Source organism: Crotalus tigris, unplaced genomic scaffold (assembly GCF_016545835.1).
Source record: "Crotalus tigris isolate CLP2741 ecotype Arizona unplaced genomic scaffold, ASM1654583v1 scf7180000017614.5298720, whole genome shotgun sequence".
Classification (NCBI taxonomy): domain Eukaryota; kingdom Metazoa; phylum Chordata; class Lepidosauria; order Squamata; family Viperidae; genus Crotalus; species Crotalus tigris.
In genome coordinates this window covers 4,543,515-4,568,787 of record NW_024096513.1, presented here as the reverse complement: position 1 = coordinate 4,568,787, position 25,273 = coordinate 4,543,515, and the positions used below count along the sequence as shown (strand labels likewise).

Genomic DNA, 25,273 nt, shown 5'->3' with positions numbered 1-25,273 from the left:
ATGGCCTGGATAGCTCTTGGGGAGACAACAACAGGTTGTAGAATCCCCTGGGAAAGGCAGCTGTATTAAATGTCCTTCTACCCCTACTCTTACCCCTGCCCCCTCCTCCTCCTCTTCCTCCTCCTCAAATACTGAACCAGTGGATAAAAAAAGTCAAATCCAGCCTAAACATCTGGCTATGTGACCAATCATAATATATTACCAACAGTAATAATATAATATTATAATAAAACAATAACAGACACGTAGTCCTTGACCTGTACCAGTTCCTTAAGAGACTGTTCGAAGTTACAACGGCAATGAAAAAAGTGATTTATGGCCATTTTTCACACTTACGACCGTTGCAGCATCCCCACAGTCACGTGATCAAAATTCAGACGCTAGGCAACTGGTTCGTACTTACGACCGTTGCCGTGTCCCGGGGATCACAGGGTCCCTTTTTGTGATCTTCTGACGAGCAACGTCCATGGGGAAGCCAGATTCACTTAACAACCGTGTGTGTTACTAACTGAACAACTGCACTGGTTCGCTTAACAGCAGTGGCCAGAAAAGTCGTAAAATGGGGCAAAATCCACTTCATAAGTATCTCACTTAGCAACAGCAACCATTTTGGGCTCAGTTATGGGCATTAGTCAAGGACTACCTTCTATTAGGAATTTTTAAAAAGGCCTGAATGAAAGTAATGGCAGATCACTTATCCTTATTACTAAAGGGATTTCCTGCTTTAGACCCTCTTAGCCAGCCAGCGTCGTGCCTCCGCTGGAGCCTGAATCTGTGGAGGGAAATGAGCTGGAACGGGATCCTGCGGAAGTCGAGGGGAGGGGTCTGTGGCTTCAGAGGAATTTGGGGGAGAGCAGGCCGAGGCAGGCCAGGGCCGTCCAGGATTGGGACAGGAGGAACAGGAGAGGCAGAGTTCAGGCGATGAGCAAGGGCCACCCCCACCTGATCCTAGAGCATGGAGAGTGGAGAGAAGGAGGGAACAACGCAGGCAGGCTCAACTACTCAGGAGGAGAGCGTCCCGCCCCTCTCCGCAAGGCACACCTGGAGACTGAGACTTAAGGAGACGCTGTGGGGAGAGACATTTGTCGGGAACAAATGCTGATTCCTTGGAGTTTTGTGTGTGTTGTTGCTGATCTCTTGTTCTGTGACTTCTGCTTGGAAACCCGGAAACTCTGACCATTGGACTGGCTGACAACGTTGCTTGGATGTTCAAAGATCTCGGACTGTATTTTGGCTTCCCTTTTGGAAACTGCTCAGGCAAGCGTGTACTCACACAGACTCGTTAGGTTTATGATGTAGGTGTCATTCCTTGTTATCTCCGTGGCCATGAGTAAATTCCTCTCCTAATCAGACTGTATGTGAAACTACTTGCCGCCAGAGGCGGCTGAAGGCGTGTGTGTCTTCCTTTGTTTGGAGGCTTGCCAGAAACGTGGGAGCATTTGGGGAAAATTTGGAGCAATTAAAGGGTGGTTTGAATTGCCAGCTGACTGCGTTGCCTCTATGCTGTGCCCTGGGTCATCACAGCCAGTCTGAACGTCTATGTTTTCCCTTTTTCAACTTTACTATTGCCCTACTTAGACAAAATTATTTGCAATATGGGGAAAAAAAACCACCACAGAATGCCTTGACCGTGCAGATCCATCTAAGCAGCAGCAAAGCTTCAATTTCCCTGCGGAAATATGATTTGGGGTCACTTCAAGGGGTTCAGACCACTGACTTCCCCAAAGCTTTACAGCAAATGTGGGGGACGCCCTCTGAAAAGGCAGGACACTCAAGATTTGGGGCCCGCTTCTCCATCTGCAAGGGCCTCTAAGATCTCCAGATACAATCTCGCCTTTCATGACCGTGAGCTGAAACCTGGAAACAGTGAGATGGAGGGACAGCCAAACAGAAAGGAATTGTTTTGGGAATCATCTTGGTTTTTAAAAAAGATGAATAATGCAAAAAAAGTGGGGGGGATATAGGAAACAAGAAAGGCAATGAAACAAACGTTTTTTCCAATGCTCTCCAAAGTGAGGTTGAGAGGAGAGAGAAAGAGATTGAAATCCTCTTTTACTTACAATTTTTCCAGATGGCCCAGGTAAGCCTGATGGACCACGTGCCCCGAGCTGGCCCTGGGAAGACATTAAGAAGAAAATGCATATAATCCACTCCCAATTCATCAGAATTACTTGGAAGGGGTAAAAGAAGCTAATGATTCAAGTAAGAAGAACAGGAAGAAGCTCAAGTCCATACCTTCTCTCCAGGACCACCTTTGCTCCCAGGAGTGCCTGGCAAACCCTTTGGGGAGACAAGAAAAAGCCAAATTATTTGCTGTACACCAAGCCTCCCTATAGGAGGATTCCTTCGGTGATCTGGCTGCAGAGAAGCCAATTGGAAGGTCCAGAATCACTTTCTTTTCTTTCTTTTTTTGGAACGAATGAATGAATGGATTTTATTGAGAGGAGAGCAGTGGAATCAAGCATAAGAACTGTTGCTACAAATACCAATTTATAAATGTTCCTGCTTCTCTAATTTCCAACACAGAATAATATTTTAGAGTAGGGCTTTTCAACCTGAGGTACGGGTACCACCTGTGGTACACTGGCACCTGGCAGGTGTACACAACCATCCTAGAAAAGTGGTAGCAGGGGAGGGGAATGAGCTGAATCGGTGGCAGCACTGCACAAGCCTGAGCGAGAGACAGCTGGAGCTGCAGGCCTATCAGGGCTCAGCAGAAGCGCCAGGATCAGTGCCGCCCTCCAGCCCATTGGTGCTTCTTGCTGAGCCAAACAATACCTTGGTGTCCTGGGATGTCCCTTCAAGTCAGACCTGTCTACCTGGACCAGTCCCTGCAGTTTTCTTGGCAAGATTTTCGAAGTGGTTTGCCATTGTTTCCTTCCTAGGGCTGAGAGAGGGTGACTGGCCCGAGGCCACCCAAATGGCTTTGTGTCCAAGGGAGGAGAAGAACTCATGGTCTCCTGGCTTCTAATCCAGCATCACCATCACTACACCAAACTTGGCCTTCAAGTCAGACTTGACTTCTGGTGTCTACATCAGGGGTGTCCAATCGTGGCAACTTTAAGACTTATGAACTTCAACTCCCAGAATGCCCCACCTGGGGAAGTCTTAAAGTTGCCAAGGTAAGATACCCTCGGTCTACATGAACAAATTCCTGTCGTTTTCTTGGCAACATTTTCAGAAAATCTTTTTTCCTTCCAGGACCTGGAAGAGATCTGGACGAAGGTCATCTGCATTGTTTCTAAACAGAAACAGAAGGTTTTTTTTATTATTATTCCAGTGCTTTTAACTACTCTACCAATTGTCCTGTCCCAATGCCCTGGCATCACTTTGGAACCTCTGCCAGCCTGGGAAAAATAAGCAGTGTTTTGAAATCCAGCAACAATTACAGACGCAATTATTTCGCTGAACACAAGTGACTCTCCTGTTTTATTGGAAGGAACCCATTTCTGCAGCGATTCCCGACAATTCCCCATTTGTCTGGCCTTTTCACTTTTGATAGGAGATTTCCAGAACTTGTCCACAATACATAATTTTCCATTAGATCGCCAATTTGCAGCAATTACAATTTGGGGCAGATACCAGGCCCATTTTTAACAAAAACATGGTGATTTCATATCAAAAAAGGCTTCCAGAGATGTTGCGGCCTTTGGGCTGGGTTTTGGTTTTTTTTTTTTTTTTTTTGGTCATTGTTGTTGTTTGGAAGAAAATTAAGCAGCAGGTGTTTGATTTTAAACTTTGGCACAATGCAAGTCTAGTTTGGGATGATGGAACATATTTTGGAACAACACGATACTTACAGCCACTCCTCTATGTCCCAGAGGCCCTGGAAGGCCTGGTTGACCCACACTTCCCTATATGACAAAAAATAAAGAGAGAGGGAATAATGGACGTCGCTATGTCTCAATCAACGTGGCTGTGGGGTGTGCATGTCTGCGTGAAAGCGATTGAGTTTTCAGTGGGAAAGGTTTATGACTTTGGAGCTAAGCGGCTGGCTGTATTTTGGAATCTATCAGGGGTCTAGCAGAGGCCACCTAGAACCTCACAGTTCCACCCTGAGCTACAAATATTCTTCTCTATTGCTACCACTTGATTTTCTCTTCCCGTGTCTCTAAAACATTCAGTCCCGTAAAGTCTTGCTAAGCTGAAAATCCCTTTTTCTGGACTAGCTTTCAGGCTGCTGTGAAGTCTCAGTAAGATAATTTCATAGAAGGGAGTAAGAAACAATACATATAAAACAAGTCTAAGAGATGCCAGAACCTCAAGAGTAAGGTAGCCAAGCGTGAGGAGCTGATGAACTTTCAGTTGTCCTCCATCTCCATGGTGAGGACCATCTTAGCTTCCTGATTAAGGTTGAAGTTCTGGGGCTCTTCAAAAAGAGAATGGGCCACCATTTGTCTGACATGATGCTCAAGCAGGGGGCTGGACTAGAAGACCTCCAAGGTCCCTTCCAACTCTCTTATTAGAATGGCAAATACAGGTAGTCCTCGACTTACAACATTCATTTAGTGACCGTCGGAAGTTACCACACCACTGAAAAGTGACTTATGACGTTTTTTCAAACTTATGACTGTTGCAGACCTGTGGACTTCAACTCCCAGAATTCCTGAGCCATCCATGCTGAGGGGAAAGGGAGAGGTTTCCATGCTGAGCCATGCTGGCTCAGGAATTCTGGGAGTTGAACCACGTGTCATGAAGGAGCCAAGGTTGCCTACCCCTGCCCTAGGTGAAGGTGGGCTAATGGAAGGGCTGGTCAAAAAACAGCACCCATACTAACATGGTCATGGGGGTTCTCCGTCCAGATGTGCTGCTGTTGACCCTACTCAGCTTTCTAAGATTAACCATGAGTAGCCAGATGTTGCACTTCTTGAGGGCATCTTCTTACCTTCACCCCAGGAGTGCCAGGAAATCCATCTTTGCCATCAATCCCAGGAAGCCCCTAGAAGGAGAGAAAAAAAGAGTGAGACATGATTTCTGACCTCTAATGGAAAATTAAGCAAGCTTCCCTAGGTGATTATTCCCAAATCTCGCTGGGCTGGAAAGAAATTGTACTCACCCGTGTTCCTTTGGGGCCCATTTCGCCCTGAGAACCTCTGAATCCACGAGGACCCTCAAAAAGAAGAAAGCAAAGGCTCTGTTAGTATAACAACCATCACGAATAGAGTTGGAAGGGACCTTGGAGATCTTCTAGTCCAACCCCCCTGCTCAAGCAGGAAACCTTGGCTCTTTGATGACTTGTGGACTTGTGGACTTCAACTCCCAGAATTCCTGAGCCAGCATGGCTCAGCTTGGAGACCTCTCCCTTTCCCCTCAGCGTAGCTGGCTCAGGAATTCTGGGAGTTGAAGTCCATGAGTCATAAAAGGGCCAAGGTTGCCTACCCCTGGCCTAGGCCTATATTTCTCAACCTTGGCCACTCAGAGATGGGTGGACTTCAGTTCCCAGAATTCCTGAACCAGCATGGCTCAGCTTGGAAACCTCCCCTCAGCATGGCTGGCTCAGGAATTCTGGGAGTTGAAGTCCATGAGTCATAAAAGAGCCAAGGTTGCTTACTCCTGCCCTATACCATTAACAATACTAACAAGTACTTGCGATGTACTACCGTGTTTTCCCGAAAATAAGCCCTACCCTGAAAATAAGCCCTAGCTTGATTTTGGGGGGGTAGGCCTAATATAAGCCCTACTCCCAAAATAATCCCTAGTTTTGGGGTAAGGCACACAACAAAAATCAAGCTAGGGCAGGGGGGGTGGAGCTGCCTCACATACCCCATACCTGCTTACCGTCACAGCCAGGCCTCTCATGCCCTGACCCCCAATTCTTGTGTGGCCACTCACATGCGTCACCCACGGCCTTCGTTTTGCTGTCAGAGGCCTTCAGGAAAGGCCTCTGCAGCCGAGAACCGAGAAGGGCCGGGGGGCACTGCATGCATCAATCCGTAGCTCCATTCTTGGCTGCAGAGGCCTTTCCTGAAGGCCTCTGATGGCAAAATGGAGGCCGGGGGTGACACACATCAATCTGGAGCTCCATTCTCGGCTGCAGAGGTCTTTCCTGAAGGCCCCTGATGGTGAAATGGAGGCCGGGGGGGGGGCCAACACGTGTGAGAGGCAGCAAGCGGCCGCAGAAGAAGTGGACCGACTGGGCTGTCGGTACCGCCACTGCAAGGTGACCCAGGGGAAAAGACATCCCCCCCCCGAAAATAAGACCTGGTGCCTATTTTGGAGGCAAAAAAACCCAACAACAACTGAGTCTTATTCTGGGGGAATATGGTGAGTCCAGGAAATCAACTGAACACTAATCTCCCAAGTTCAGAGCTTTAATTGCTTCATGAATCAAGGCGTCAGAACACACAAACAAGACCGGACTGGGCTAATTCTTGAATAAGAGACCACTCAGACATCCCAGGACTGTAGATCCAGATTGGGAAGTCAAAGAGGCCTCAGCTCTGAAAACTCTTATTTTTCAGCTTTATTTACTTCAATAAGTAATTCCCAAAAATAAATGGAGAAGAGTATTTCCTGCAGAAGAGTATTCAAGTTCTGCAAGTTCCTTGAAAGAAAGAGGAAGTAGAATTGCCACCTCTAATACACACACATATTACTCCATTGTGTAGTGGGAGCTATTCAGTTCTCCATTCAGGAATGGAGAAGGAACAAATAAATTAACTACGCCACAGGTAGTTCTGGACAGGCAATTGTAATGGAGCCTGCCCATTATGGTCATACGACGTAACGGTTACCACATGCGTCACCCGACTTTATGACCGTTTTTGCAGTTGGTGGTTAAACAAACGTGGTAGTCCTAAAGCAGCCACAGTAGTTGTTAAGTGAACACGGTGGCCATTATGTGAGCCAATGGTTTGCTACAGGCACAGTTTTGCCAGAAATTGGAAGGGCCATTTTTGGCAAAACTGTCATAAAAAATGCAGCCCCAAGATTGTGGGATACTGCAAATGGTCCCACAGCAGCCGTATTGCTGAACGCCCAAAGTTTGGTCATGTGAATGAGGAGCATCAGAACCGGGACATAAACTCCTGTTTTGGGTCAACTCCAACTTGAGTACTATCTGTAGAGTGCCATTAAGTGCTTTTTGCATGGAGCTCCATTTTTCAAAGATTTAATGCAGTTCTTCAGGGGGAAAAAAATTACTCACAAGTTCTCCCTTCTCTCCAATTGGTCCTGGGGGGCCCCTGGGACCATCTTCACCCTAAATCATGGTTACAGAGAAAACAATGAGTAAAAGTGTTTATGCGACAGGATTGGCCTGAGCAAATCCATCTTGGCTGTGGCCCCTCAATATGCATAATGGGCAAATTGCAAACCAGTGACCACTTTTGCTTAACATACCAGTTACACCAGTTTGGGTTCTTTGAGGCTTCGCGTGAGGCAGGAACTGAAGTTCCTGAGCTCTCACTAGAATAATCCCAGCACATCAGAAAAAGCTGCCAGGTCAGGAAAATGGGGACATTCTGGGCACCATTACTCTTAAATTCTGAAAGTGTGAGAAAATATATGGCTAAGAGGTGAGCAGCACTGGAGATGGGCCCAGTTAACTTCACGTGCTGTAACCTTGAGCGCTGCAGACCAAGAAATCCATCGCTCAGATCTTACCTTAGTCTCAAAATTGCTTAAGTGTGGGGAAAAATGCACACACAGCAAACTGCCGTGCTTCCCCCCCCCCCACAAACCTCATAACCTTTTGATACCCTTTGTCCCGGTGAAGCAGCCAGAAGGTCATCCCCTTTTGACTTAATGCCTCACCTACCTAAACAGATAATATGCTTAAGTTCCTTCCTATCTCTTCCTGTCTTTGTCAGTTCTTTCTCCTTTTGATCTACCTGTATTTGTTCTTACCTGGTCTCTGACCGTGTAATGTGTTACTAGAAAATAGTTGCTTACATGAAGACATTTTCCAATGAAGAAACCTTTGTCAGCATCTAATGGTTAAGCTGGTGTATGTAACAAGTATATAAGAAGTAATAAACTCAGAGTTTGTCAAGCTGTGTCCTGCAGCTTCAAACCTCTGCTCAAGAGATGCCTGCGTCTTTTTCTTAGCGTCTTACACTTAAGCATCCCATATTCTCTAAGAATCAAATTTACAGGAGGTAATGAATGCTGATCATCAGGTTTTATAAATGGGTACAGGAGGGTTTTTAGGATGGAAATTCTCGGGATCGCCCCCAAATTCAAAATGCTATCATGAAAGGAGTACGGATTCTTTCCTTCCTTCCTTCCTTCCTTCCTTCCTTCCTTCCTTCCTTCCTTCCTTCCTTCCTTCCTTCCTTCTTCCTTCCTTCCTTCCTCCCTCCCTCCCTCCCTCCCTCTTTACCTTCCTTTACTCACCCCCTCCCTTCTTCCATTCTGTTCCTTCCTCCCTCCCCTCATAAATCCTCTTTTCTTCCTCCCTCCATTCACCTTCCTCTCTCCACTCCCTCACTTTCTAAAATAGATAGGGACCCCCTCCCCCCCCTCTCTCTCTTCCCATGGGGCTGGGTAATTAATGAAAAAAAGAGAAATGAACATAAAAGAGAAAGAAATTACCGGGGGACCAACAGCTCCAATACTCCCAGTCATGCCTTTGTAACCTTGAGGACCCTAAAAAAAAGAAAACAGCCAAAAGTTACATCTGAAGTTTCAGCCGGTTTTATTCTGCCTGCTGCTTAGGGGTTATTCAAAGCCTGACACATACTTAGTCATCCTCCCTCCTCCCACTTTCTCCACAACAGCCTGCAAGGTGGGTTGAGCTGAGAGAGAATGACTGGCCCCAAAGTCACCCAGAGGACTCTCAGGTCTAAGGTAGGATTAGACCTCACGGGACACCACTATGGCATTATTGTAACCTCAATCCCCAAATCCCCAGGGTTCAATTCACTTACCATCTCCCCTTTTGGCCCTGCCATTCCTGGATGTCCACGGGGTCCTTCTGCGCCCTAGGAAAGAAAAGTAAACCAAGAATGGATTATGTAATCTGCAACCTGGGAAGACGATATCCCACGAACCATCATCACCCATGGCCCAGAAGGGGTCACTGAAGGCGTATTTTAAAATGTGCGGTTTGCATAAAAAGGGAGAGGGCATGGATGGGGTGGCCATGACCACCATCTTGACTTCCACCTATCTTCTTCCCATGAGGGGACCTTCCTGCTTTGACCCTGTTTGTCCTATTGTGAGATGGAATATCAATATATGTGTATGTGTATGTGTATGTGTATGTGTATGTGTATGTGTATGTGTATATATATATATATATATATATATATATATATATATATATATATATATATATATATGTTTTCTGAGGTTTTCGTGGGTGTTTGTATGTAGGTCTTTGGTCGTTCGGGTTTTCTCCCACGTAAAATTGGAAGTGTCTTGGCGACGTTTCGACGAAGTCCCATTCGTCATCTTCAGGCTGGTGCTTTCAGCTTCGTGCTTCGAGGAGCATGAAGCACGAAGCTGAAAGCACCAGCCTGAAGATGACGAATGGGACATATATATATATATGTACGTATGTATGTATGTGTATGTATGTATGTGTATATATATATATATATATATATATATATATATATATATACATACACACATACACACACACACACACACACACACACACACACACACACATATATATATATATATATATATATATATATATATATATATATATATCAGCAGGCTGGCTGGGGAATTCTGGGAGTGGAAATCCACACATTAAAGTTACCAGTCTTGAGAAAAACTGATATATGGTATAATAAAAATTATATTACTTGCATGTATGAGCTCTCAGCACCTACCATGTTTCCTTGAAAATAAGAATCCACTGGAAAATAAGCCCTAGCCTGATTTTTCAGGATGCTCCTGCCTGAGCAAGGGGTTGGACTAAATGACCTCCAAGGTCCCTTCCTCCTCCTCCTCCTCCTTCTTCTCCTCCTTCTCCTTCTCCTCCTCCTCCTCATTATTATGGATCATCGCACAGTCAGCCAGATATTCAGACTGGATTTGGCATTTTGTCTACCTATCGAGTCCTTACCCAGGACCTGGGATAGGCAGATGTGCATATTTGATGGTATTACAGGTATCGTCGCAGGATGGAAGCAGTTCCTAGTAAGGCCACCTTTTGCAATTGACTAATAGTGAATTTGTCAATGCCAATGGTGTTCAAGTGGTGCTCCAGTTGTTTTGGGATTGTACCCAAGGCGCCTATGACTATTGGTACTACCCTTGCTTGCTTTTGCCACAGTCGTCTTATTATTATTATTATTATTGGCCCCACCCCCAAAATAAGCCCCAGTTAAGATCGTCAGCCAGACAGATATATATTTTCTCCAAAATAAGACCTAGCTGGAAAATAAGCCCTAATGTGTCTTTTGGAGCAAACATTAATATAAGACGTGGTCTTATTTTGGGGAAAACACAGGTAATTATGAAGAGAGATGTCCTATATTGTACATAATGATCACGTCTAGATGATCAGATATGGAAGCTTAGAAATTGTCAGAAAGTTGAATAATTATGCTTGCTTGTCACGCTCCTAAAGTAAAAAAAAAAAAAATACATCTCCGGCTTTTCCCATTTCTTGTTTGTCCTTATCAAGCCTTGGAGGGAGACTGGAAAAAGAGAATAAGGCTACAGGAGGGTCTATGGCACAAGAGTAATAAAATCTCGGGAGCCAAGGGAATGAGATTAAGAAGTAGAAAGAATTAAATACATTACCGGAGGACCCAGAATGCCTTGTTCCCCAGACAGGCCCACATCACCCTTTGGACCCTAGGAAATAAAATCAGACGTGTATCAAAGTGGTAGAAAGGACAAACTTCTGGAGATGCGCTTTAAATCAGAGAATTAGGAAGTCAGCCTGACTGCTTTAGGCCAATTTAGGTTTCCCTGGTACCCTACCCATTGTCAGAATTACACCACTTCTAAATTATCAGTCAAATGGAGCCGGTGATCCTGTTGGCAATGACTTTGGGAATGCCAGCTGCTCTGTTCTCAGGGGCCACCAGTTTAAGGAAAGCTAACATACAACATACCCCCAAAGTTTAACAGGCAGGCAAGGTTGGCTACATTAGTGCCTCTCAACCGTGGCCAGTTTAAGGTATGTGTGGACTTCAGTTCCCAGAATTGCTGACTGGGGGATTCTGGGAATTGAAGTCCACACATCTTAATCTAGCCAAAGTTGAGAAACATTGGGTTACATGATTGAGAGTTCTTCAGCTGGCAAACCTGGTTGGCTTGAATGAGCCTTTCTTACATGCTAATCCACTAGTTTGGTTGGCAATAAATTTTGGGATGGAATTTCATAGCTACTGTTTCCCAAGAGCGCTGAGAAAACAGTACAGCCCCTTAATCTTTCCTAGCTAATGTTCAATCCGTTAAAAAACAAAAACGAAGGGAAGGTGAAGCATCTCCATTCTCACCGGCCGGCCTTGTCTTCCAGGCTCTCCAGAAGCTCCTGATCGGCCTCTGTGTCCCTAAACGGAAAGCGAATCAAACTTTCAAAACAAATGTCAATCAACAGTTTGTAATGGACAGAAGGAAGAACCTTGAGGAACAGAAGGAAGAGACACAACCAAGACAACAGTCAGATAAAAGAAATCGGAGTGTGGGCCAGAATTATAATCTGAGAAAGTGACTCAGACAAGACCCACCCTAGTTCTTATGCAACTAAGAGGAGGAGGGAAGCACATTCAGACTTAATAATAACAATAATAAAGTTGGAAGGGACTTGGAGGTCATCTAGTCCAGCCCCCTGCTCAGGCAGGAAACCCTATACCATTTCAGACCAATGGCTGTCCAGTCTCTTCTTAAAAACTTCCAGTGTTGGAGCATTCACCGCTTCTGGAGGCAGGTTGTTCCACTGGTTAATTGTCCTCACTGTCAGGAAGTTTCTCCTTAGTTCCAGGTTGCTTCTCTCCTTGATTACAATTCATCAGGGTCAGCAACCACCATCATAAAAGGAAAGATGCAAGTAACACCTCTGCAGCTCAAGCTGCACTGGGTGCTGGTTTCCTTCTGAGGTGGTAGCTGGGCAGGAATTGAGTACGCCTAGTCTAGCGAAAAGAAGGATGAGGGGAGAAGTGATAACAGCGTTCCAATATCTGAGGGGCTGCCACAAAGAAGAGAGGGTCAACCTATCCAAAGCACCAGAAGGCAGGACAAGAAGCAACGGATGGAAACTAATCAAGGAGAGAAGCAACCTAGAACTAAGGAGAAACTTCCTAACAGTGGAGCAATTAATCAGTGGAACAGGCTGCCTCTGGAATGTATGTGTGCTGCTTTGCTGGAGGTTTTTAAGAAAAGCTTGGACAACCATTTGTCTGAAATGGTATAGGGTTTCCTGTCTGAGCAGGGGGGTTGGGCTAGAAGACCCCCCAAGATTCTTTCCAACTCTGTTATTCTATTAATCTGTTCATCTGGCATGGAGCCAGGGCACCTATGGAACCATCTTTGACTCATTATCTCAGCCCACCCCGCTGGATCTGGCAGGCAGAGCACGTTGTAAACCTCATCAATTAAAGAATACTGACCTGCAGGGTGCAGGAAGAGATCCTTCTCTGCAGTTGCTCCCCTTCTTCGGAACGTTCTCCCCCCCCCCCAGGTGAGGTGGACACCCCCCCCCCACTCTCCTGGCCTTTCAAAAATGTTTGAAGACCTGTTTCTGCCAATTCCCTTGGGGACCAAAGAGGAGAATGCAGCCCTGGAGCTGCTGAATGCCTCTCCACCTTTTAAAATACTTTATTCTTGTTTTAAGTGCCTTCTAGTCTAATCTTTATATATAGCCTTTATTTTTTTTTATGCCTACTTGCACATTGCCCTGAGTCGCTCTGTGAGGGAGATGGGTGGGCTCTAAATGTGATATATAAACAAACAAATAAATAAAAATATATAAACAAATAAAAAGACAAAAAACTAAGCTAGAGAAGGCCCCTTTTAATTAAAATGGAAGCTGACTATTAGCTAGTAATAACGAAAGAGGTTGGAGTTATATGAAAAGGAGAAGATTGCGTCACTTGGTTTTTGTCTCCTGCACAATACGATACTAATAAAATTAACTTTGACTTCTTTGACAACATTACCTACATTTATTGGTGACTGGAAGCCTCTTATGGACATTTTACGTAAAAGTGAAAAAAAATGAATTTGTGATTTATGGTTCTGGGGATGAGACAAGATAGATTTTGGAAAGAAGAGAGTCATGATGTAACTTTAAAGAGAGAGAGGTTAAAATATGTTTCTTCTTATAACTGTTATGAAAAATATTGTTTATGTTTTATTACTTCCCTCCCCTTATTTTCCCCTTTCCTATATTTCTTTTTTTTTTCTTTCATGTTTTGCCTTTTTTATATTTTTTTTCTTCCTTACCTTACATTAGTTTGCATTAGTTTTTATCTTGTTCAAAAGTTTCAATAAAAATTGCATCTGTCTGTCTGTCCATCTATCTGTCTATCAAAACAATACAGTATTAATAAAATTAACCAATGTCCCTTGCTTGTTCCCAACATGATATAGCTATTTTTTTTCTGCTAACGCTTGAACAGCAGGAAATATTAATCTGTATTAATATTACTGGCAGTTTCAGTAATATAGATTCATATTTCCTGCTGTTCAAGAGTCAGAATTGTGGGTGGGAGCTAATTAAGTTTAGCCATGGGTGCTTAACCTAGAGAAACTCTTCATGATTATAAAATCTGTATGGCAATTATCACTAACAAAGCCACCTCCACAGATCGTGGAGCAGAGAAATCCTTACCTTCAACCCCTGTAAACCTGGAGGCCCCTTGAGTCCAGGTGGGCAGTTGGTTGGACACTGCAGACCATGAAGGGAAAGGAAGAAAAGAAAAATCTGAGGGATCTTTCAACCAAGTAACCATTTGGAGAGCAATAAGTGCAAGAGACACTTTGTTGAGAAGGAAGGAAGGGAGGGAGGAAGGAAGGAAGGAAGGAGGCTGAGTAAGTGGAGGAAGAAATAGTGGAAGAAGGAAGAAAAAAGAGGGAGGGAGGGAGGGAGGGAGGGAGGGAGGAAGGAAGGAAGGAAGAAAGGAAGGAAGGAAGGAAGGAAGGAAAGAAGGAAGGAAGGAAGGAGGCTGAGTGAATGGAGGAAGAAATAGTGGAAGAAGGAAGGAAAAAGAGGGAGGGAGGGAGGAAGGAAGGAGGCTGAGTAAGTGGAGGAAGAAATAGTGGAAGAAGGAAGAAAAAAGAGGGAGGGAGGAAGGGAGGGAGGGAGGGAGGGAGGAAGGAAGGAAGGAAAGAAGGAAGGAAGGAAGGAAGGAAGGAAGGAAGGAAGGAGGCTGAGTGAATGGAGGAAGAAATAGTGGAAGAAGGAAGGAAAAAGAGGGAGTGAGGAAGGGAGGGAGGGAGGGAGGAAGGAAGGAAGGAGGCTGAGTAAGTGGAGGAAGAAATAGTGGAAGAAGGAAGAAAAAAGAGGGAGGGAGGAAGGGAGGGAGGGAGGAAGGAAGGAAGGAAGGAAAGAAGGAAGGAAGGAGGCTGAGTGAATGGAGGAAGAAATAGTGGAAGAAGGAAGGAAAAAGAGGGAGGGAGGAAGGGAGGGAGGCAGGAAGGAAGGAAGGAAGGAAAGAAGGAAGGAAAGAAGGAAGGAAGGAGGCTGAGTGAATGGAGGAAGAAATAGTGGAAGAAGGAAGGAAAAAGAGGGAGGGAGGAAGAGAGGGAGGGAGGGAGGGAGGGAGGAAGGAAGGAAGGAAGGAAGGAAGGAAGGAAGGAAGGAAGGAAGGAAGGAAGGAGGCAACATGAGATATATAAGATACATTACCCAAGCGATGAGGGGTGAAGCATAAAGTCCATCATAAACAGGAAATATACCAAAGAGGCTTAAACAGGCACCTCTCTCATTCACACAGATATAACAAGGGGGAGAAGATACGGCACAATCAGATAGGCAAGACTGATCTCACCTCCCACTAGGTAGGCCAGGCCAGGGAATCAACTCCACATCAGGGTTAAAGCTATTTTTTTTTTTATTGAGAATGGCCACAACAACACAAACTGGCAAGCCTGATTGTGCTCTCTTTCCTCCCCCACCTTAATTTCCTTCTATTAAAGTGTGAATGCGAACTCAAACCAACGAAAGCTACATTAGTATATTTATGTTCCAAATAGCCTCTGACTGGCTTAGGACATTTGCCAGCCTCCAATAAAGATCAGAGGACGTTTCTTCAGCTTTACCAGTATGGTAAAGCTATGAAAAATAAAAGTCAAAATAACAATCACGAAGTGCAAGAAAAACCAAGCATGGGAAGATGAGAAGAGTTTCTTTGCCTCTTATTACTATTTTTCAACTTGCCCCAAACACGAAGGGCTTTGTTTTGAAATGGGAATTTAATGCAGTCCTCCTTACCACGAAATCAGCACTGCCCTCAGCTCCTTGGATGCGACCAATTGGGCCCTTGGGAAACATGACAAAGCAGAAAGCCGTCAAAAATGCAGAACATTCTCACAAGAAACAAAGAAAGAAAGAAAGAAAGAAAGAAAGAAAGAAAGAAAGAAAGAAAGAAAGAAAGAAAGAAAGAAAGAAAGAAAGAAAGAAAGAAAGAAAGGAGAAAGAAAGAAAGAAAGAAAGAAAGAAAGAAAGAAAGAAAGAAAGAAAGAAAGAAAGAAAGAAAGAAAGAAAAGGTTATTTTTCATTATTAACCGAAAGAAAAGTTTTTGTGGCTATGACTATCCAGACCGAAGGCTTTTAGCACTTCCGATTAAAAGGCACCATGAAATTGATTCATCTTTCTCCATTAATGGGTTTTTTTCTTTCTGATAAATGGAAATGATGGAGGGACTGGCAATGGAAAACAGGAGAAATACAAAGGAAAGATCCCACCACCTTTCATATAACAGTGAAAGCCTCCCCTGAAGTAAGTGACGGCTATATGCACATCAGTTGATAACCCATTTTATAGCCAGACATAAGAATGAGCATGCCTGGTCAAAACATTGATTGAATTCAGTTCTGGGATACATCACGGGTGTTGGTGTATTTGAGTTGTTCACTAGATGTTATTCTCAAATCTATAAATGACTCATCCTCAAACTGCTGTGTCAATCAGCCAAATCAGTAGCAACAGAGCTGTGAGGGAATGTAGACTGGATTCCCAGGTGGGAGGGGCTGCATTCTAGAGGAGCAAGAGACAACTCAGTTCAGATCATTTGTATGAGAGAAAGAGGGGGAAGATGGCTCCTCCCTAATAGTTCCCAGAGGTATATGCCTTTAGGGCAGTGTTTCTCAACCTTGACCATTTTAAGGCATGTGGACTTCAACTCCCAGAATTCCACAGCCAGCAATGCTGGCTGTGGAATTCTGGGAGTTGAAGTCCACATGCCTTAAAATGGTCAAGGTTGAGAAACACTGCTTTAGGGGGTGCTAGCGTGCTTTAGTTTGTCAAGATTCTGTCTATGGGTAAGGAACAATAAAGTAATCTGCTTGGGAGAATCTCACTGTGTCTTTCTTGGTTTTGGGGAGCTTGACAAGAACTTACTGGCTTTCCAGGAGGTCCTGGAGGCCCTTGTGGTCCATCTGGTCCACGTTCCCCCTAAAAAAACACAAGAGGAATCACAAAAGCATTCCAGCAGCAAAGTCCAAAAGACAATCTCCCACTCACGACTTCTCCAGCAAGACTTCCATTGTGAGCATCCACAGTCTTTAACAATGGGCATCAGGAGTGGGTACCAATAGTCATAATTCTTAGAATCATCATTTTTCAACCTTGGCAACTTGAAGATGTGTGGGCTAGCTGGCTAGGGAACTCTGGGAGTTGAAGTCCACCCATCTTCAGGTTACCAAGGTTGAGATATATTGCTTAGGATGGCTCTCCTATTGCTACCTGAGCTGTGTTAAGCTACACCGTGAAGCAGGTAGCCAAAAAAGCAACCAGGAGTGCAGAGAATGAAGAGATAAGAAAACAAGGAAGGAAAAAATGGAATGATTAAGCAAGGTGGAGAGGGAAAAGAACGATTTCTGAGGGACGGTCTTCAATTCTGCTTTATTTTTGCCTCCTTCTGCCCAGAATGGAGCAAAGTTTTGCTGAATGGATGATTTATTTAAAACAACAACAACAGAATAACTTGTGCAGTGTTTATTTTTAGAATACGGATATGAGAAGGTAAATTATGCAGGATGCAGAACCGCCCTATTCTGAACACAAGATTTGCATTATCTAATTTAATTTAACTCATTTAGCATGCATAGTCCTGATCGTAGGAAAAGAAAGAGGGGGGAAAAAAGAAAGGGCAGCTTACATTTTTAAATTTCTAATGTGGGTCTCTTTTTGAATCTTTCATTCTCTCTCTCCTTGTTTGTTGAGCCAGTCTCAAAGATGCAAGTGTCCTCAGCCATATGGTGGCAGTAACTATATATAACTTAGTTATATATAGGTTTACATATACATGTTGCCTCCAGATTATATTTTGTATCAGATTATTTTTTTTATTTATAGTATTTTCTGGACAATTTCTACAAATATCCTGATATAAGAATCATGTATCTTGTCTCCAGATAAAAAGCAAGGAAATCTATTTCCAGACCTGGAATGAAGTACATTAGCCATCATTATTACCTCTGTTTAATATAATGGAGCATGGGCAACATCCACCATGAAATAAGACATTCAGGCTGACAATGTCCACCGAGCGACCAACTTTAAATTTCATGGCTAAAAGACTTAGGAAATTGGAAACAAATTCTTTGTTTGTTTGTTCCCTCATTCTGGCAAACTTTGCTCTCTCCTTGGAACATTCTGTCCAATGAAGAGCTCCAGAGAAGTTTCTGAATCGCCTCCATCCATCCATTCAATATCATGTCCATGCATCCCTCAATTCCTCCAGCTATCCATTGCTCCATCTATCCAATATATAGTATATCCATTCTTCCATCCATCCATCCCTCTATCTCAGTGGTTCTCAACCTTTTTAATGCCGCGACCCCCAACCGGTCGTAAGTCGAGGACTACTCAACCGGTGCAGCACCGTTTGCAGAATGGGACTTTTGGCGGGCTCAGCAGGGCAGAGACAGCCTGGATAATTCCTATTGGCTTTTGAAAGCCAATAGAATTAGACTCTATTCAAGAGAGTCTATTCTATTGGCTTTCAAAAGCCAATAGAATAAAAGGGAGTAGCACAGCTAAGGAAAAGGGGGAAAAAATGGCGGACTGCGTTGTTTGGCGACCCCCGTGAAATGGTCGTTCGACCCCAAATGGGGTCCCGACCCACAGGGTGAGAACCACTGCTCTATCTTCCATCCATCCATCCAATATCATAAGCATCCACCCATCCAATATCTTATCCATCCACCCACCCACCTATCCACCCACCCATCCATCCGACCAATATTGTATCCATCCATTCCATATCCATCTTTCTATCTTTTTTCTACAAGGACCCTCATCATTCTTTAATATGTACCCAGAACCTGCTTCCAGAACACTTTTAGACAACTCGGTCACCCCAAGGAATAGGCATGTATCTCAACTGAACCCTCACCTTAAGTCCCAAAGGTCCCATTTCTCCAGGAAGTCCAACTTGACCTGGGGGTCCCTGAGACATGAAAAAAGAGAGGGGGGAGCTTTATTTTCATCATATGTGTTCTAGATGAAAGAATAAGACAGAACAAGGACACTCGTATTTCACCATGCTTTTCACCTTGGCAGAAAAGATTTGCTTGGTTAAAGAATGAAAGACATATTTTGGAAGCTCTCCAAAACGAAGACTAGAGGGCTCTTCTTTTGGGTGATAGGAAGACGGAAAGCTGCCTGTTATCATACAAGAGTTTCATTTCACTTAGCCTGGTAACTTTTGAGGGTTTCAGTATGGTGTCTTTCTTGGTCCTACCTGGAGGCAGGAACTGATGCTGCAAACTTCTACGTGCTAGACAGATCCCGTGTTACTCAGCCATGATCCTTTAAAACCAACCTTGCATTATGATCATGCCTATCTATAACAGGGACAGCAAATCGTTTGGGCCAGGAGCACATCAAAGAAGGTAGCAAATATACCCACACAATGGCTGCCATGGGAGAAATATGGCAAAAGCCATATTTCCTTATGCAAATCTAGATGCTGCCCTAACATCCTTGCAGGGTGTAGACTGGACAACCACTTGACTGGGATGGTCTAAGGCTCCTGCCTTGAGCAAAGGGTTAGGGTTAGGGTTAGAGTTAGGGTTCTGGTTCTGTTCTACTCTACTCTACTCTACTCTACTCTACTCTATTCTATACTATTCTTATTCTATCCTACTCCACTCCACTCCACTCCACTCCACTCCACTCCACTCTACTCTACTCTACCCTACTCCACTCCACTCCACTCTCCACTCCACTCCATTCCATATTTTCTATTCTATTCTATTCTATTCTATTCTATTCTATTCTATTCTATTCTATTCTATTCTATTCTATTCTATTCTATTCCATTCTATTCCTTATTCTATTCTGTTCTATTCCACTCTACTCTACTCTTCCATTCCATATTTTCTATTCTATTCTATTCTATTCTATTCTATTCTATTCTATTCTATTCTTATTCTTATTCTATTCTATTCTATTCTATTCTATTCTTATTCTACTCTATTCTATTTCATTCCATTCCGTATTTTCTATGCTGTGCTGTGCTGTGCTGTGCTGTGCTGTGCTGTGCTGTGCGGGTCGTGCCTGATTGTATGACCTTTTTTTGCCACGATTGTTAAGGGCATCACTGCGGTTGTTAAGTAAACCAGGCAGTCGTTAAGCAAATCCAGCTCCCCCCACTTGACTTTGCTTGTTGGAAGCTGGCTGGGAAGGTCACAAGTGACCCTGGGAAATGGCAACCGTCATAAATGCATGTTAGTTGCCAAGAGCCCGGTTCATGTAATCAGGTGGCCATGGGGATGCTGTGACAGTCAAGGATCGATAACAAGCCACAGTTTTCAGCACCGTCGTCATTTTGAATGGTCATCGTTCAGGAGTACCTGATTATTTTGCATTTAAATGAGAACCAAGCAATTTTTTTTTCTCTATTGTCATCAAGCACACACTACCTCTCACTAGTCTAACCCAACATGTCACAAGCCACACTTACGGGAGGCCCTGGAACTCCGGGTCCCTGAAACAGAAAGATACAATAGGTTGTCATTTTTTCAATGCAGGTCCACTGCTGAAAAATTAAGCGCTGTAGCATGGGCGCCAAAATTTCCAAGAGTCATAAAACATCCTGCTTTTCTCCAATCAGAATTCACTGAATTGGGGGGTCATAGCTTTTCAACAATGGCACACGTGTAGAAGTTGAGAACGTATTAGAGCAGTGTTTCTCAACCTTGACAATTTTAAGGCATGTGGACTTCAACTCCCAGAATTCCACAGCCAGCAATGCTGGCTGTGGAATTCTGGGAGTTGAAGTCCACATGCTTTAAAATGGTCAAGGTTGAGAAACACTGTATTAGAGGGACTCTCACAAAATTATCACTGTGCTGGGCATGGCCAACCATGAAACATTTCTATGGCAGGAGGGAAATTAATTACCTGGCTGCAGCCACCCATGGCTTAATTTTGTAACAATACCTCTGGGATCTGAGCTGGGCCTAGTGGCACTGCATTAGATATTTACGGTTCAATTCTAGTTCTCCATAGGATTGTTCTGAGACCAAAAGGGGTTTGGGCAAAACCTGAGCCCACTTCTATGCTCCATTCGGGGATCCCGCTGCCAAATAAATCAGAAAATTCTGCTTTTCTCCAGGTTCAGAGAAATTTGCATTCTTGCGTGATGTATTAGCAATAGCAATAGCACGTAGATTTGCATACCGCTTCACAGTGCTTTACAGCCCTCTCTAAGCGGTTTACAAAGTTAGCATATTGCCTCCAATAACCTGGGTCCTCATTTTACCCAGCTTAGAAGGATGGAAGGCTGAGTCAACCTTGTTGTTGTTGTTAGTTGCGGAGTCATATCCGACCCATCACAACCCATGGACAACGTTCCTCCAGGCCTTCCTGTCCTCTACCATCTTCTGGAGTCCATTGAAGCTCACACCTACCGCTTCAGTGACTCCATCCAGCCCCCTCATTCTCTGTCGTCCCCTTCTTCTATTGCCCTCCATCTTTCCCAGCATCAGGCTCTTCTCCAGTGAGTCCTTCCTTCTCATTAGGTGGCCAAAGTACTTGAGTTTCAACTTCAGGATCTGGCCTTCTAAAGAGCAGCCGGGATTGATCTCCTCAACCTTGAGTGAGACTCGAGCTGCCAAAATGTTGGCAGTCGGCAGTCAGCAGAAGTAGCCTACAATACTGCATTCTAACCACCATGGCTCTTTAACAATCTAACAATCCAACAATCTTTTGTATGGTTAACAATCTAAGATCATACACAAAAGCTTGGTTTTTGCCGGCTAGATCAAAACGATCAGGTCACAATTGGAAAACTGTGATTTCCCCTAGTTGCGTTAAATCTGGCATTAATGTGTACAACGGAGGACTTTTAGCTTGGTATTTTTTCATCCGGCACGTGCAAATAAAAGCAGACACTTACTGGAAGCCCTGGTGGTCCTGGAAGCCCAGGCTGGCCCTATATCATGGCAACAGAAAAGAGAAAAATGATGTAGCAGGAGCCACAAAACAAGACTTTTGATTCAACTTCCCATTTCGGAGGTTTCCCAAAGGCTCATTTCTTGGGGCAGATGCAGAGAATGAGCATCAAGGTCCCAAACCTGATCTGAGAGGCCTGGATATTTTTTTACAACTGCCATCATCAGCAAGGAAAAGAAGAGAACCTGGCAATCTGTCCCAGGTTGTAGTGATGACCTAGTTCAGTGGTGGTGAACCTATGGCACGGGTGCCAGAGGTGGCACTCAGAGCCCTCTCTGTGGGCACGTGCGCCGTCGCCCCAGTCCTGGGCCTTCAGCTGGGTTTTATAAAACCTTTTCGCTTTAGGCCTCCACTGCCGTGGGCAAAAAGAAAAAAAAAGGTTCAATCCATCAGTCAATTTCAACTTCTCACGGGAAAAAAAAGATCTCGCAAAGTTGGAACTGATTGATTGATTGAACTTTTTAGTCCCACCCAGTCTGCCCTTACCACTGCAGCCACGCCCACCCAATGGGCCACACCCACCCAGCACACGATGATATGTAAGTGGGTTTTGGGTTGCAGTTTGGGCACTCAGTCTCTAAAAAGTTCGCCATCACTGACCTAGTTCTTCTTCCATGCCTACTAGATACAGGGACCTTTCCCCTTCATTCTTCAAAGCTGAGGACGGGCGTTTTGGTCACTTCAACACATTACATGCATCCAAATATCTCCCCCAAGTGGAGAAACAGTTACCCACTTTGAGACCTGGTCCCCCAACACGGCCTGACTCTCCTTTCGCTCCCGTAACGCCCTGCCGAAACAAACAAACAAAAAGAAAAAAAAAAGATAAGAAGGAGAATTAGAGGGATCAGCTTGTGGGTATCCACCAGAAGAATAGAGCGTTAGACTTTGCAATCAGGGTGGAAGACAGAACGAAAAAAGCAATGATAAAATAAATATGCAGTTCATATTTTGGGTTGAGCAACTACTCACATCTATTCCGGGTTTTCCTGCAGCTCCATCTGGTCCTGGCAGGCCTGGATCTCCTTTCGCTCCCTATTGCAAAGAAATGATGTAAAAGATTAACAAAGCCTATATTTGATTTTGCACGTCACAACAGCGGCAAGAATAATATTTGCGCAATATTAGAAAAATGAAGGAATACCATCAGATGAAGAAATAATTAAAAAAACACTAGAATGCGCAGAGATGGACAGATTGCCTATGAGACTGAAAGAAAAAGAAGAAACAGAACATTTTCAAATTTGGGACTTATTTTACCGATGGTTAGAGGAAAGAATAAAGGATTAGGAATGAAATATATATTAGCGTATTTAAACTCAGCACGTTGGTTGAAAAACTATTGTATGTATATGCAGAGAAGATGATCGGGGAACTGGAGGCTAAAACACACAAGGACCATTTGCTGGAATTGGGTATGTCTAGTTTAATGAAGAGAAGGGTGAGGGGGGACATGATAACAGTGTTCCAATATCTCAGGGGCTGCCCACAAAGAAGAGGGAGTCAAGCTATTCCCCAAAGCCCCTGAAGGCAGGACAAGAAGCAACGGATGGAAACTAAGCAAGGAGAGAAGCAACCTAGAACTAAGGAGAAACTTCCTGACAGTTAGAACAATTAATCAGTGGAACAGCCTGCCTCCAGAAGTTGTGGGCACTCCAACACTAGAAGTTTTTCAGAAGAGATTAGACAACCATTTGTCTGAAATGGTACAGGGTTTCCTGCTTGAGCAGGGGGTTGGACTAGAAGACCTCCAAGATCCCTTCCAACTCCGTTATTCTATTCTATTCTACTCTACTCTACTCCGTATTCTATTCTATTCTATTCTATTCTATTCTATTCTATTCTATTCTATTCTATTCTATTCTATTCTATCTTTATCAGTTTCATTAGCTGCCTAGGACCAAAGAGCCAAGTAAAGAAATATATAAAAAATGTTGAGAGTCTAGAAAAAGTGCAGAGAAGAGCAAAAAGATGATTAGGGTACTGGAGACTAAAACATATGAAGAATGGTTACAGGATTTGGGAATGTCTAATTTAAAGACATCTGCTATTCTATCCTGTCCTGTCCTGTCCTATCCTGTCCTGTCCTATCCTATCCTATCCTATCCTATCCTATCCTATCCTATCCTATCCTATCCTAGTCCAGTCCAGGTGTAAAAACTAGTCTGAGTCACTTTTTTTCAACGCCGTTGTTACTTTGGTCCCTAAACGAATGTTTGCAGGCCAAAGAGTTCCTTGCCATATGACTGTAATGGAGCCTGCTCATTGTGGTTGTAAGTTGTGACTGTTGTAAAATGGATCAGGCATCAGGGGACTGACCTGCTTTTACAACCCTTTTTGCAGCAGTTATTATGTGACCACAGTGGTCATAAAACAAACGCTTTGGTATAATAAAGCAAACCCATGTTTTATTATGGGCCTGGTTTTGCCAAAATAAATAAAATAAAATGGAAACAAAACACGGTCACATGACTGTAGGATCCTGCTCCTAAAGTCACCTGCATTCCCGCACGCCTGAAGTTTGGCCACGTGACTACAGAAGCAGCCCGATCATCTGAAATGGGTCGTAAGTAGCTCAAGGTAGGTGCGTCATAATTTCTGAATGGTTGCCAAGCAACTGGTCACAGGTCAAGGACTACTTATACTCTAGTTGTCCACAAAGAGTGTCTTCAAAATACACCATGTTTTGCAACACCTAACAAAAACCGAGACCCTGAAAATAGCTGCAGGACTCCCTCTGGCGTTTATACCCCATATCCTGAGCCTTGTATATTAATGTAGGCATAAGAAACCTGCAAATCGTGGCTTGCAAAGTCAGCATGCTTACCGGAACACCTGCTGCACCGGGTGGACCTTTGTCACCCTATGGAGAGAGAGAGAGAAAAAAAAGAACAGTCATTATTAATCGGTTTGATGGTTTTTCAGCCCCCTTTTGGGAAAAACAAAGCATCTGATGGAGCGGCAATATTTTGTTTATTTATCTAATTTAGAGACTGCCCCTTTCCCTCTCAAAGCTCAAAGATCTGCCAGGGTTGCAAAATGTCCTTTGGAGTGAAGAATCCAGGGAAAATTGTCTTGGGATGAGATGTTCTTGCATTGGCTTAGTGACGCGTGGGGGATGATGGGAGGGCAAGACGTCCCGCCTTTCGTGGTACAATTTTGTCTCCAGCTTCCCTGGCTTCTCACCCTTCCATTCAACCCCAAGAGAAGGCCTCTTCTGGACGCTTCTGAGACTAGGGAGCTGAGCAGCCAGGGAGGCGGCCCTGGGCTTTAGGAGGCCTCATCAGAGAAAATACTAATACCAACAGTTAGGCCAGTGACGGCGAACCTTTTAGAGACCGAGTGCCCAAAAATCGCCTCGTCCTTGCCCCACCCCACCTCTCCTGCCCGCAAGGCCATCCACCGCCTCCACGGCCCGCTACAGATCGTCCAGGCAGCCCAGCAGTGTCATGGTAGCCAAGCCCTCTGTCTGCACCCTGCAGCATCATCTGCAGGCGATGGGGTGCAAGGGCGGAATCTTGTCCCCACTGCCCAGCTGCCATGTCCTTGCTGCACTGCTGCATGTAGGCTGCACCCTGGGTGACTCTCCTCTGGGGGGGCTGCTGGTAAGGAGGGGGCCACGGGAGGTGGTGGGGCTGGGGGGGACAGCGCGCGTGCCCACCAAGAGGGCTCTGAGTGCCGCCTCTGGTACCCGTGCCATAGGTTTGCCACCACTGAGTTAGGCTCTGCCTACT

General features: G+C 44.4%; 1 protein-coding gene across 3 annotated transcripts in view; it reads right to left on the bottom strand.

The window, feature by feature from the left end:
- COL9A2 (collagen type IX alpha 2 chain) overlaps positions 1-25,273 on the bottom strand; it is a 52,140-nt gene that overhangs the window by 19,070 nt on the left and 7,797 nt on the right. For all 3 annotated transcript variants that reach the window (XM_039329821.1, XM_039329812.1, XM_039329827.1), the window contains 19 exons: positions 24,367-24,402; positions 22,512-22,574; positions 22,276-22,329; positions 21,484-21,519; positions 20,047-20,070; positions 18,475-18,528; positions 16,476-16,529; positions 15,347-15,394; positions 13,745-13,801; positions 11,412-11,465; positions 10,708-10,761; positions 8,871-8,924; positions 8,536-8,589; positions 7,148-7,201; positions 5,057-5,110; positions 4,886-4,939; positions 3,801-3,854; positions 2,236-2,280; positions 2,061-2,114 (listed from right to left, as the gene is read on the bottom strand). In XM_039329821.1, the coding sequence (XP_039185755.1) occupies positions 2,061-2,114; positions 2,236-2,280; positions 3,801-3,854; positions 4,886-4,939; positions 5,057-5,110; positions 7,148-7,201; positions 8,536-8,589; positions 8,871-8,924; positions 10,708-10,761; positions 11,412-11,465; positions 13,745-13,801; positions 15,347-15,394; positions 16,476-16,529; positions 18,475-18,528; positions 20,047-20,070; positions 21,484-21,519; positions 22,276-22,329; positions 22,512-22,574; positions 24,367-24,402 (957 nt within the window). The remainder of the gene's footprint in view (positions 1-2,060; positions 2,115-2,235; positions 2,281-3,800; positions 3,855-4,885; positions 4,940-5,056; positions 5,111-7,147; positions 7,202-8,535; positions 8,590-8,870; positions 8,925-10,707; positions 10,762-11,411; positions 11,466-13,744; positions 13,802-15,346; positions 15,395-16,475; positions 16,530-18,474; positions 18,529-20,046; positions 20,071-21,483; positions 21,520-22,275; positions 22,330-22,511; positions 22,575-24,366; positions 24,403-25,273) is intronic.